Source organism: Coffea arabica, chromosome 8e (assembly GCF_036785885.1).
Source record: "Coffea arabica cultivar ET-39 chromosome 8e, Coffea Arabica ET-39 HiFi, whole genome shotgun sequence".
Taxonomy (NCBI): domain Eukaryota; kingdom Viridiplantae; phylum Streptophyta; class Magnoliopsida; order Gentianales; family Rubiaceae; genus Coffea; species Coffea arabica.
This window is the reverse complement of record NC_092324.1, coordinates 47,423,855-47,437,340: the sequence shown is the minus strand read 5'-3', so window position 1 is coordinate 47,437,340 and position 13,486 is coordinate 47,423,855. Positions and strand designations below refer to the sequence as shown.

General features: G+C 37.1%; 1 protein-coding gene across 2 annotated transcripts; it reads right to left on the bottom strand.

Annotated features, from left to right (window-relative positions):
* Window positions 1–5,207: 5,207 nt before the first annotated feature.
* Window positions 5,208–12,980, bottom strand: LOC113703091 (probable ADP,ATP carrier protein At5g56450). 2 transcript variants are annotated; one of them, XM_027224316.2, is made up of 3 exons: window positions 12,104–12,980; window positions 5,884–6,043; window positions 5,208–5,796 (listed from the first exon to the last, which is right to left on the bottom strand). In XM_027224316.2, the coding sequence occupies exons 1-3, from the start codon at window positions 12,488–12,490 to the stop codon at window positions 5,420–5,422; spliced, it is 924 nt and encodes a 307-aa protein (XP_027080117.1). In that variant the 5' UTR covers window positions 12,491–12,980; the 3' UTR covers window positions 5,208–5,419. The 2 variants fall into 2 exon arrangements, with proteins under 2 accessions (XP_027080117.1, XP_027080116.1); XM_027224315.2 differs by having other exon boundaries at window positions 5,208–6,043; window positions 12,104–12,979.
* Between the last annotated feature and the right edge of the window lie 506 nt (window positions 12,981–13,486).

The window sequence follows — 13,486 nt, the reverse complement described above, 5'->3', positions numbered from 1 at the left end:
GGCTTTTTGCGGCTTTATAATCGTCTTCATTTCACGCAATTAAAGACCTTAAATTTAAAAGGTCCCAAGGACGACTATGGGGGGTTTTCCACTTTGCCATAATTTTTACTTTCCAATGATGCGTGATTAATTATTCTGTGCAGCTTTATAATTGAAAGGGACCAGAGGGGGTTTCTAGTTTGCAGTGATTAAACTTACAAAAGCACATGGAGTTGTAGTAGTAGCAGTATTTTAATTAATTAAAGGTGAGGCCAGTCACTGAATATGAATATCCCAATCAATGTGTGAAGGAATATTCTTGATTTTCTCATATAGAACTTGGACATTGTTTCATGGACAATTTTGGAATCACAACTTCTTCTTTTCTGTGGTGCCTTTACTTTTGCATCAGCAGCTCACACTTCTTTTTCTGACTAAAAATGGTACCAAAAGGGAATCAACCATCCATCTTTGTTGGGTTACGATTGATGATGAACGAATTTGATGCCTGCTCCATCCAACCAAGTTTTGCTCAATCAATTTATATAAGACATCTTGAAGACTTGGAACATCGCAAGTTGTTAGCCTTGACTAATTAAGTATCTTTTACTACTAAAATTTGTCAGATCCCAAGAAGCTTTGAATCCTGAACCATGAAAATTGGTGGGGAAGATTGTTGCATGATTCATTTCAGTTCACTAGCATATTCGTATTAAAAATTCGAGGGTGTTGCTTGAATTAATTTACAGCTCTTTCTCCAACAGGCCCCTTGATTACTAGTTTTGTTTGCTGCTCTGCAGCTATATATGAATATAGATAGGCTAATTATATGATCATGATATCCCATGTGGAGTTGTTCGATCGGTCATCTTGTTGAATTAAAAGGTCGTTCCATTAGTAAAATGAAACTTCATTTGTAATTAATCTAGATACCATTGCCAACTAGTTGAAGTTGAACTACAACTAATTTTTAGGCTTGGCCTGCTTAAAAGGCACCTAAATGGGAGGAACTTATATTGCTGAACTCACAAGTCACACATTTTCTTGAGTTGTTAATTGCCGTTCAATTTGTGGTTAATTGGCATTTTTAATAAGATAACCAAGGCTAAACATCAGGATATATACATAAAATATTAATAATTAATCTTATATAGACACTATCATCATTGAATATTTGACAGCTAATCCGAATTTTAAATCAACATTCAAAATTGGTACAGTCGCCAATCATCCAACTGTGACGGTGTATCCAACTGTGACGGTGTATACGCTAAATCATATATGAATTGGTACTAATCTCATATTGCCAAGTGCCAAAGACGAGAAGTGTCTTTAAGTGTTGTAATTTTGTTGGGTTGACGGAATTTGTGGTGTCTGAAGAGAAAGAGACAAAAGCTAGCATAATGTTTCTCCCTGAATAATACATCTCAGAAAAGGAAGAGTGGGGAGACAAAGACAAATACACGTAAATGCAGCTGCATACATGGAAGATGAAGCAACACAAAAGAAAGAATCTGGGGGACAACAGTAGTAGTGACTGGTGGCCATAAAAGATAGAAAAGGTGGAAAGAAGTTGGCGGGGGAATTATTGTAATAAAGATTCCCAAAATTTTTAAAAAAATAGTGAAAAAGAACCAGAAAAGAAAATTATTCATTGATGTGATTAAGATTGAAATTTATGCCTGAATCTGCCAGCCACTCCTTTGGCTGGCCATCAGCAAACGTGGTTAGTTTGCACAGGATACTTCTTCCATAATACCTGCGTGCTTCATATATTCAAGACTTTGATACTCACCTCACCAATGGCAGCAAGCTTTACCTTCTTCAACAAGTATAAAACATGGCCAAAACATTTGCAGCTATCCCAAAGAACCGGTTTGGATTGCATTTTTTTTCTTGAGAGTTTTTATGGAAAAACGATCATTGTAGCACTTTTTAGAGATGTGACGGCGTACATGAGAAAAGAATGATTAAAAAATGTGTAAAAGAATATTCTTAAAAAAGCCCTCAAGAAAGTGTTTACAGAAAATGTGTTTAGTTTAAGTGTGTAAATGTCTCGATCTTTTGGCTTTTGCTATTGTCTGGAATTGGGTGTATTCTTCAGCGCAATGCATACGTAGGATTAATCGTCGGGTATATCAACATATTCTTCGCTATTGTTTTCCAACAACAAGTTTGAAGTGAGATAAAGCAAAGAAATTATTATACTACTAAAACTTGCTGAACTATAATATTTGCTGGCTACGTACGTAAACAGTTCAGAAAACTGGACAAAATGGAAAGGAGTGGAATTATAAACAAGTCTTCATGAGTTGAAGTACGAGCACGAACGTGCAGGGATATATATATAGGAGCACTTATTTCTGCAAATACACAGTCAACAATATAAGATTCAATTCTCTAAACATGTTGATGCACAATCAGATTATTAATTAGTCGCTTAAGATTTGCTTTTAGTTTTTTTTTTTAACATGAAATATGTTTGTGCGTCGATGAAGAGTGGCACACTTGTGTTTGGATCGGATATTATTTGGAATAACTGCTGTAGCACTTTGTACGATGTGCTGTATGTGAGATAATTAAAGAGATGATTGAGAAAATAAAAACGTATGTTGAAATATGCGTTTGTGATGCACGTAAATATTCTATTTTTTTTTTCTTTTGGCAAATGAGAACTATCCAAACTCACGTATAAAATATTTCCCATTTAAGGAAAAAAGCAGGAAGGAAATGCAGAAGAAGATGAAACCATTATTGGAGGAGGTGTCTCCATGTCCATGGTTTTCCCTTGGACTTGGAATGGACAGGTCAGTGATGACAACATCAAAGAAGAGCAGTGGTAAATTGCAACTTGAGCCCTACAATTGCACCCACTCACCACTGATCATCACTTCACCCACTGATCCCCAAAACTGTGTGTCTGGGAATCAATTTCTGTGGAATCACACCCGCTATGCACCCATAGGGTGGCACACAATTTTGTAGGACCCTTCTGAGAATCTTTTCACACCTTAACCTGGGAGAATCTACAACTGAATCCATCAAAAGAAATCCCCCCATAATTTAACGCCACTTTCAACACTAATACATCATTCAATGGGGAGAAAAAAAAATAAAGAAGAACCCGGATACGATGTTTCTTTCTTTACAAAATTCTTCAGGAAATGAAATGGGAATTGATTATGTTAAATTCATGCACCCCACAAGTGCCACTCAAACTCGTTTTAATTGGAAGCTTTGGTTTATATTTTGTCTCTAACAACTTAGTCTAAAGTTTCCCAAAAGTGTCTTTTAGCTCCTAAGCTACAATTTCGTTTCCCACTTCTTTCCACAAGGTGATGTCATGTGTACATATATGGCATCCAAGGTCCTTTTATTTACTTTCTACTCTTGGTTCTTCTTTTAGCCTCCCTAAACCTAACTTTTGGGTCGTACTTGTTTTATGCCATTCCTTCCCATGGTGGTCCTTTCAAAGCACTAGATTAGCTGTTATTTATAATATTAATTTTTTTGTTTAAAATGTAAAACCTATATATATGCATGACACGGGTCAAAATACTAGTTAGTTACGAAGATGCTTGATAACATGTATAAAACCAAGCATTCGGTTGCGAGATTTTTCTTGAGTCGTCCTGCTTCGTATATTGCTATAGTAGCATTTGTTTTGGATTTTAGTTATGTAAAGGTGTTAAATCAGACTTCAAATCATTTACCTCCCTCCCATTTTCTTGTTTCTTTTCTCGAACTCATTATGAAGAATGCCGGGGGGGGGGGGGGGGGTGTTTCTAAAAACCCATGAAAAATAATTGAAAGAATATAATGTGTTTTCAAAGTGACGTAAAAGTCGAAATTTATCTACTTTTAAAAGCACCTCAAAACAGCTCATCATAATCAGCCATTTTTGGTTTACATTATTATTAATATGCTAAAGTTCAACACAAGTCCAAAGCAATTGAGAATACTTGAAAACAACTTTTAATTTAAAAAACTTGCAAAGTAAAAAAAAAAAGATTTAAATCTTTGAAAGCAAGCCCTGATCACCTGAGTTATGATTAAAAGCAAAGCAACGTAGATTATTAATAAGAAAAGACGATGATTATAAATTAAGGATATTAGTCAAATTTTTCCAAACCTCTGGGGGTGACGTCATGTATTGGGGCTTAATTTCTCCATGGCCTAATCAATTCAAGACTTTGGTAGTTTTAACTTAGTGTTTAAGCTCTTTTTTTATCACCAGTCCACGCCTCCGCCGGATTCCTCCATGGCCCAGTCATGAGGCAGCCTTGTTAGCCGAAGCATTCGCATATTTTTCGAATAAAGTGTCAAAAAGCAAAGAAATTTTTTTTTTTTTCCAAAGCCATAAAAGTAAGCACACTTGTTTTACTTTTTCTTTATCTAGAAACAAGATCAAGTCTGAATCACCAAAGGTGTACTTTGATTGAGGAACGGATGATATTATACAAATCCTAATGCCAAGTCCCCTAAAGCAACTCTTTTTTCTTTTTTCTTTTTCACTAAAACAACTCTTTGAAATAATGATGAGGTCCCCTAAGCAATTTTCTAATGAGCAGTACTATAAAATTGGCACTTTAATTCCTTGTACTAAATTCCCCAAACCTTCTACCTTAGACAAGGAAACAAGCAAATTTTGGATTGCATTTTCCACAACAAAAAATTTTAACGTTTTCTGTGAACGCATCATCTCTCAATTATCCTTTTACCTCATATACATCAAATTGTTACATTATATATATATATATTTAACAAAACCTCCTAAAAATAACAATTCAAACGGACTCTAAAGTTGTGATATATTGGAAGATCGAGTTTAGCTAAATATTTTTCCATTTTAATGTATAGTTGTCAGGGAAACCATTCTTTGTGCGGTTATTTCCAGGCTTCTTTTTCGATGACAGACAGACGTACAAGTATGGTCTGATATGTGAGGAATTACCCTCTACCTCCAGTCGCCTCCATGCTCCAGTTTTAACTGTGAAGTGGGCTTTTGTAACAAGTGATAAACGTACAAACTTTTGGTCAAGAAGAGATTCTAAATCTTACAATGGTGAAACGGGGAGGTGTATCTTGGGGACAAAACTAGAGCAAATGAAAAGGTCGAATTGGTATACAGGCAACAACTATTAAGTTGCCATAGCGGTATGAAGCCTTGGCAATGTTTTCTGAACGGAAAAAAAAAACCAAAAAGAGAGAGCAAAGATGTCAAGGAATTACCAAAAAACTCGGCTCTTTATTTACTATGAGATGAAGAAATCAAATTTGAACTCGACATCAATCTGATTAGGTCCTCAAGATAGCTCAAGTATCGACTGCATTCAATGTTCAGTTTCTGCTTTCTCTGTGCTGGGCAGTATCACTCCTGCACTCTAGTCTAAAACCTACTCTTGAGATGAACAAAGAGGAATACAAAAATTTTGTGCTGCTATAAGCCAGTCCAATCCATGAGCTTCTTAATTTCATCGTACAAAACTAAAACAGCAGCGGCACCAGTGCTTCTGAAAATATTTGAAAGGGCTCCACGATAAAATGATGAGAACCCTTCTGTCCTGTAAATCTTTCTCCAGCAATCCAATGTACTTCTGTACATTGGCTGCTCCAAGCCAGATTGCATCATCATCCGCCTCCGAACAGTGTCCAATGGATAAGATATCAACCCAGCAGATGTTGTAACTGCTTGAGCTGCTATCCAACGCTTCCAAAGGGCCACATCTGGTTTAGTTTCTTCTGACATAATCTCTTTCATCGTGTCAAAACCACCAAAGTAAAGGCCCCGGTGCACAATCATCCCCTGCAGAGAGGCTGGAAGCCCCCGGTAAATTCCTTTTATTCCATCTTTTTCATAAATGGTACTGAGGAAGTGGCTAACTCCCCTGAATTGACGGGTACCTGTCCTTCCAAGATCAGCAGCAAGGCGTGTATGTGCAATATCAAGTGGATAGATGATGACCAAGGTCGTACAACCAGCTGCAGATCCAGCAATGAAATTAGCAGATGGCCCAGATATAAGAGGATTGCCTTGACCACGTAAGATGTTCTTATAGAGATCCTGTTCCCAAAGTAAAACAGTCAATGCATTGTTAAAAAGCAGGGACAATGCAAAGCTAACTACCGTCAATGAAAGTCATATATCGACAGTGGACTTAATGGACTTAAACCCACAATAAAGGAGCAGTACAGTGGAAAGACATATATCGACAGAAATTTAAATGAGACAACATCTGATATGTCCATAAAGAATCTAAACCATAAGGTGAGAAGACGATCATGATTCATTTTAGCTGACCAGACAGGGATAAGATCAGCCAGTCAAGTTGCGCTTAGTCTTTCGGGCACATCTTTGTGATTATGAGAATATATTCTATAATTGGCATAGAGGCAGAGGACTTCTGAATTTTGGGCAATCTGATGATCTGTTAGCCTAATTCATTTTACAATCTAACGAGGCATTGGAAGCCAAGATACTGTAACTAAGGAAAATAGATCATCAGATTATTTTTGACACAAGAAACTTCCATCCAAGCCACATCTATGGCTGCAAACAAAGACAAAATACCAGAAAGATCAACACATCTATCTTTAGGGAAACATGAAGTCAGAATGTCCCAACCACTTCAGAACCTATTAAAGGTACACATGGCATGGACAGAATGGGCAGGAAGGCCTCATGTTCTAAAATCTTCACGGCTCATATATCAGCCACTACTCCTCACCCTCCAAACATATGACAAAATAGCATTCAAGATATCAAAAGGCTATAATGGCTGTTACGACTTACCGTTCCAACCTAAATTAGATTACCGAGAGCCAAAACACCCCAACTCTCTACTTGATCTATGGAAAAGGGTTTCAAGCAATGGATATTTGATTACCTTTCGCACTCTCTAACATTTTGAAAATGTTCAAGAGTAATAATAAAGGGTAAGAGATAACAGTTGGACAGATTTATCCTTACCATGTTGGAATTTAAAATCACACTTCTTGGTATATAGGATACATTCATGATGGCTTGAGGCATTTAAAATTTAGGTAACATGTTTATTACTAGTAGAAAAGTTAACTGCCTTGGAACTTCCTCACGCAAGATAAAAAGTATCAAAAATTTGAAAGTCCAATACGATGAGAATGAAGAATTTCCATCTGTAGAGGATAGGGGCTAAGACCACCCTTTGCTTTTCCCCGAGAAAAATTCACCTTCAAATGAATGTATCCCCGATCAAACAAACCTATGAATGGAAATCTATAGTAGGAATTATAGATTAATAATAGTTTTCTCTCTTTGATCGTTGTTTAACTTAAAACACCAAAATCAAGCATTCTTGACCTATATTTAAGAACCCTTTTGCAACATCATACAGAAAGAGCCAACAACTGGTAACCCATGGCATGGCAGCTTGACATCTTCATTAGTGTATATCAAGCCTTAGCGCCGCATTATGCGTGTCCAATTACCATAGCTGGATTTTAGGAACACCTGAATTTGCACATTTTCCCTACTTATCATGTAAGAACTAACAAATCCTACAGGCTCAAACTTTAATCACTAACTGAAGGACCATTAAGATGATAATTTATGATTATTTTTATTTTCTTTCCTCCTTGTTAAACTCAGCAAAAAGTATTTGAACTCAGAAGACAGGAGAAGGTAACACCAACAAGGCTCCTCCAGCGTGAAACTGAGGCATCCTAACAAAGGTGACAATAATCATCAAATTTATTTCATACAATGTCATTGATGCAATATCAAGTGCAGGAACCCAGAAGTCTTTCATAATCATTGTTATCATCGACATATACAGTATTTTGCTGTCATCATGCATGGTTATTATAAGAAAACTCAAGCTTGAAAACATCTGAGTTCGTCCATTTATCCATTATCCTTGTAGGACAACTACTGGATTCTATAAGCAGAAAATTTTCAAGATTTTTACTTTGAAAAGTCATCTTTCATCTGATTGCAACCTGGTCTCATAATAAGAAAGTAATTTTTCTGAAATTTAAGATGTTATCTCTTCTCTGGCTTTTTTGTTTAAGGAAAAGAACCACTAATGCTCTAATAAGAAGTTTGTTCAGGCCACTAGAAGAAATCTTTTAGTCACTACCCACTATCCACCCATACGCTTGAAAAACTGATATGACTCACCTAAACAAGAGTAATCTTCTTTCAGGGAACAGCATCAGAACGGGTGTTCATAAATGCCCAAGTCTTGAAAGGGCTGAGGATTCATGCAAGGACAACATGGGAAATTCAGTTCCTGGTACTGGAACTAGCTGCATGAGATCTAAATGGTGGAATTTTACGTTGCTATCCTGAAAACGAGAAAAAATAGGCAATGAGCACGCTTAGCCTAGAATACCTTATTGCAGAGTAGTTGATAGCAAGATTTCCTAAGGCAGTTTACTCAAGATTTCCTCCAGGAGGTTGGCTTAAATACAGTTTATACATGTTTTCCATTTCAAATAAGCAAGTTATCTGGGTTTTCGCCACGGAAGAAGTAACAAAGTTCAGGGTTTCCTGCACTTTTTGATTGAAAAAAATAGCTAAATGGTGACGATCGAGGTATAACTTTATGTCCCCACCAACACATCAAATTTTCAAGAAAGAAAAAGACATACAGTAACTCACATATCCTGCTAGTTGTTTCTTCCAGGTAAGAACTGAATATGGGATAAGCGGGAGATAAAAAACCATTGAATCCTTAAGATTACAACAACTGTACACGTATTAATCTGTGCATGGGAAATTTAAAACATGATAGGCCAGTAACCTTAATTTGTACCTATCGCACAACAAATTTAAGAATTAGGTAAGGAAACAAAATCCACTTTCAGCTAAGCAGATTCCCTACCAAATGGCCCCTAAAATTTTGAGGCAAGCACATATGGTTATTGTCCTACAAAATGGCATCAAAACTTATAAAAACACTGTGATGGCTATTAAGAAACAGCACAACATCATACTTTTATAAGCTGAATTGGCACTCAGAAACAATATCTTCACAAGCTTGCACCAAAAGAAAAATCAAGAATGCGAATCTAAGGACTTCTTGCAATGCTAAAACCACATTCTGAATAAGCCATTAACATGCTTATTTTTCCAATATCAGTTATCTAACATTTGCATACACATGTGAGGGCATGCCACCCAAAACTCCAAAGGTGCAGCCTTAAGCACAGTACCCTGTTCCAACTAGGGGTGTGCATCGAAATCGAAAGCGGTAATTCGGAAGTTTGAAATCGGAAATTTTCGAAATTTTGGCTTCAGTTTTCCCGACCGAATTCGATTTCGAAATGACTAATTCCGATTTCGAATTCGATACCGAATTGAATTCGGAATTCGGTGGATTCCGAATTCACCGAATTCATTTTTTTTTCTCTTGAAATAAACTTAATTTCGCCTCTATTTAAGAGGAGATTTGAAAGCCGTTCCTCCTCCAACCAAAAAGGTTCACAGCCAGAAGCATGAACAGAAAACACATACAGTGCACAAAAATTTACAATGGCGTCTGCCTGCTGGATGGTTTTCAAGATGTGCTTGGAAAACACATAAGTGAAAAACAAAAGTTGAAAAACAAAAGTTCAGCACCTCTGTTGCACCTATGTTGCTCCGTGTATGTCAGGGAGAAGAAGAAACAAAGAAATTAAAAAGGTCAAATAATACAATTTGTTAATTAACACTCAAAACCATTTTTTGTGCGTATTAGTACCCAAAGAACGCATTTAACTAAGAAAAAATAAGGATTGAGCATGCCATTGAAATTATTGATGAAAAATCACTGGCGTAAGAAACATAGCTGAAAAATGTGAGTAAAAGCACTGGCGTTCCTCAAATTGTCCGACGGTCTAAGTTGAATATGTGTATATCGAGCTGGAGGTGCAACGAATTACCATGGCTTGTCAAATCTTTCACATCTGATACTGCATAACGAAAAACAAGAATCTCCTTTGTGCATCTTTGTGCTGAAGATGAATGCATCTAGATGACAATTCATCAACTGTTGGTGTGAAAATTGGTCCAACTGCAAAAAGGAAGTCCGCCTTCTCTCTCTCGCTCTCGCGAACGGACCCAGATTCTCCCAAAGATTGCCTGATTAAAGTCTGGGAAATTTCTCTGCATAAAAAATGTCTCTGCTGGACCCAACCACCTTCCAAACCATAGTCCCTTCTTGATACATCGCCTTCACTTTTCCCAACCCACTCTTCCTTCCCGCTCTTCCCCTTTACAGCCATCTTCTCCATACCTCTCTCCTCCGCATCGCGTTCCTCGACTCCCCCTCCACCATAAGCACTACCCCTCTAGTTGCGGCCATGTTAGTCCCACCCAGACGCGAACAAGACTGGACGTGGTGAGTAGGGGTGTCGGTGAGAGAGTAAACTGAGTTGGTGAAAGAGAGTGAGAGATAGTAAGCTTTGTCGGTGACTCGGTGAGTCAAGCGGTGACGAAGAAGCGATGAAGGAAGAGGCGGCGCGGCGGAAGCTCAAGGTGAGTTAAGAGAAATTAGGTTTTTGCAGATAGGGAAGCTCAATTTGTCGGAACTCGGAAGCTCGATTTCAATTAGTAAACTTATTATGTTAAAAACTATTATATTATAATTATATTTAAATATTATTATTAGAAATCGAATTCCTAATTCGAATTCCCCAATTCGAAATCGGTAAATCCGATTTCAAAATTTCTATTTTCGAATTCGACCCGAATTCGACCAATTCGAAAACGGAATTACCGAAATTTCGAATTCAATTCGAAATCGATTTCGAAATCGAAATTTTTCGAGTTTGCACACCCCTAGTTCCAACCCTTGCTTCCATTTGTCTTTATGTGAAATATCATTGTACGACGGCGTTATGTTTTTTGCCATATTTAGTTGGTGCAGACGGACACAGTAATGACCCCTAAAGCAGTAGTAAGGGATAACATTATGACTTTGATAGCCAGCTGTGTTTTTTACCAGGGTGCAGTGTAGCAGTTATGCATGATTCACAAACAAATTCTAGCATGTGGAGCTTTGAATTAAACAACCCAAAATCTGCACAAGCTATCTTCAATACTGTATTAACTTCACTCAGCGTTAGTCATAAAGAGGAGGTGAAAAATCTTCAAACCGAGAGTCAAGCTTGTGGGTTAAATTTGAAGAAAATGCAGAAGTATGTTGAACTATATGTATTGGTTTACTTGGCCAACACCACTTTATCATTAGGTTGAGAAGAAAGTTGGCCAAATGCACATAATCTATAGTAGACATAGACACAGATGCACATCAAGAGCTGGATTACCTAATTAGATTCAAAAGGACAGAATCAAACTTGAATGACTTAAGAATTCTAGTTCATTAAATGTCTTCACCACAAATGCCAATTTTTCAGACAATTTGACATCCTCATAACAAAGCCATTCAAACTTCTCTATCAACTAAGCGTATCCTACATATCAATTAACCAATCTGGAAAAGTTGCTTTGATAACCAAAACACTTTAAATGAACAACATATCCCAGTCCTACCCATCATTACTGTACAACAGGAATCAATATCTCACTGGAACACTAGGAGGAAGACATACTTTTCAGTCACAACTTACAAAAACAACTCTCACCACCACTAACAGTGAGAAGAAGTTTATGTTTCCTGCTCTATCTTCACCACAGGGTCAAACGCAGAAACCCAACAACTGGCACATAAAGTACAAATTTTGAGTGAAAAGCAACTTTTGCGTGCCTAAACATCATAAAACACAGAAAGATGAACTTTTTTTCTTGTTAATTTGAGCCACAACCAATTTCCACAACAAAGAAATTATCATAAAGATCATCATTTCTGGAAATATGTTAAACCATAAGGCACAAAGATTGACACATGGCTGGAAAAGCCAAATGTAAACACTTGCTCAATGCCGCAAAACAGAAACAAGTACAACAATCTGAGATGCAACAGTGCACGGGTACAAAGAAACAGATAGCAGAAAACTAAATGTGACAGTGCTCTATTCCAAAGGGATCATTCCTTTTACGGAAAACATCACCATTTCTTTGAAATTTAAACAAAACCCACGAATAAAATTACATCTTTAAACACAACGAAAGTGCAAGATAGTAGGGTAAGAGTGGTGGTACCTTGAGAGAAAAATTGAGAGCAACAGAAGGGTAATATCTCAGAACACTGCTCCCATTGCCTCTCCACAGAGAAAGAATCCCTTCTTCTCTAATTGTCCTGGCTATGCAATCAAACATCCCCTTAAACCTCCTATGCGGCCCAGATAAAATAGCAATATTACTCTCCTGGGTTTGTAACAACAGCTTAGCCCTCTCAATCGGGGCTATAATCGTGTGCACGACGCCCCCCATCACTGCGCCTGCCAACAGATCTCTGTGAAAATTAGTCAACCAATTTGATTGCCCTGATTCTCTTAAACCCAAAGCCTTCGCCTTCGATGAAAACCGAACACCACTACCACTGCCACTTTTCTCTTCTGCCTCACCACCACCATCCTCCACCATCATCCCTCTTTAATCTAGGCACCAAACTAAAATCCCTCAAAAACCCAACTCCCCTTTAAAACAATATGCATATATGTTTGTTTAAATCAGCATATATGCCTTCCCTGGAAACGGGTTTCTGTTCATGCTTGAAAAATTTCCACTACGATTGTTGTTTGAAAAAGATAAGCTAATATATGACTTCTGGGCTACTCTTAATTCTCATCAGTACCTCACTTTTTCTCCGTCAAGATTGTTGCTTTTCTTTTGGTTGGGCTCGGCTCTCCGTGCGTTCGAGTCAGGTTGGTGATTTAACGGAATTTTGAAGAGAATGGTAGCCTTAGTACACCAATTTCCATTTCCGAATGCGTTTGTTGAGACTGAGACAAAGTCACGGTTGAAAAATAAAAGCGGAATTTATAGAAGTCGGAAGAAGGGAGGGATTGGATTGGATTTAGTACGGATGTTTGTCCACGTCATACACGCCCTGTTTTGTCCCACGTGTCCTTAACCCTAAACGGAGAGAACCCTCACCCATTACCGTAAACCAAACTAAAGGATTCTCGGGGCTTATAACCATTTCGAAAAATTTTATGGTAACCCTCCCTTCAATTTGTATTTCCTAAGAGTGATAGTTTTTTTTTTTTCAAAGAATGATTGTTATCTATATTCCAAATTAAAAAATTGTTACTATCTAATTTCTGCTTTAGCAAAAAAATTTTAAAAAATTTCTGACATATTTTTATTTTACTTATATTATATCGCTATAATATTTTTTCTGCCAAAAACTTTAAAAAATCATAATCCAAACAGGACCTAGATATCAAAATCACTTATTTACCTGCCAATGAGTATAACTCAATAAGTCAAAATTATACAATGACAATCTTTAGCCTAATAGATGGATAAATATGTCTACTTTTTTTTTCAAGGCATTGCGTAACGTAGTCGGTGATAATAATGTTTCATAGGTGCTATGTATGAACTTTTACATTTTTCTTGACTTTTTATTTGTCGCAA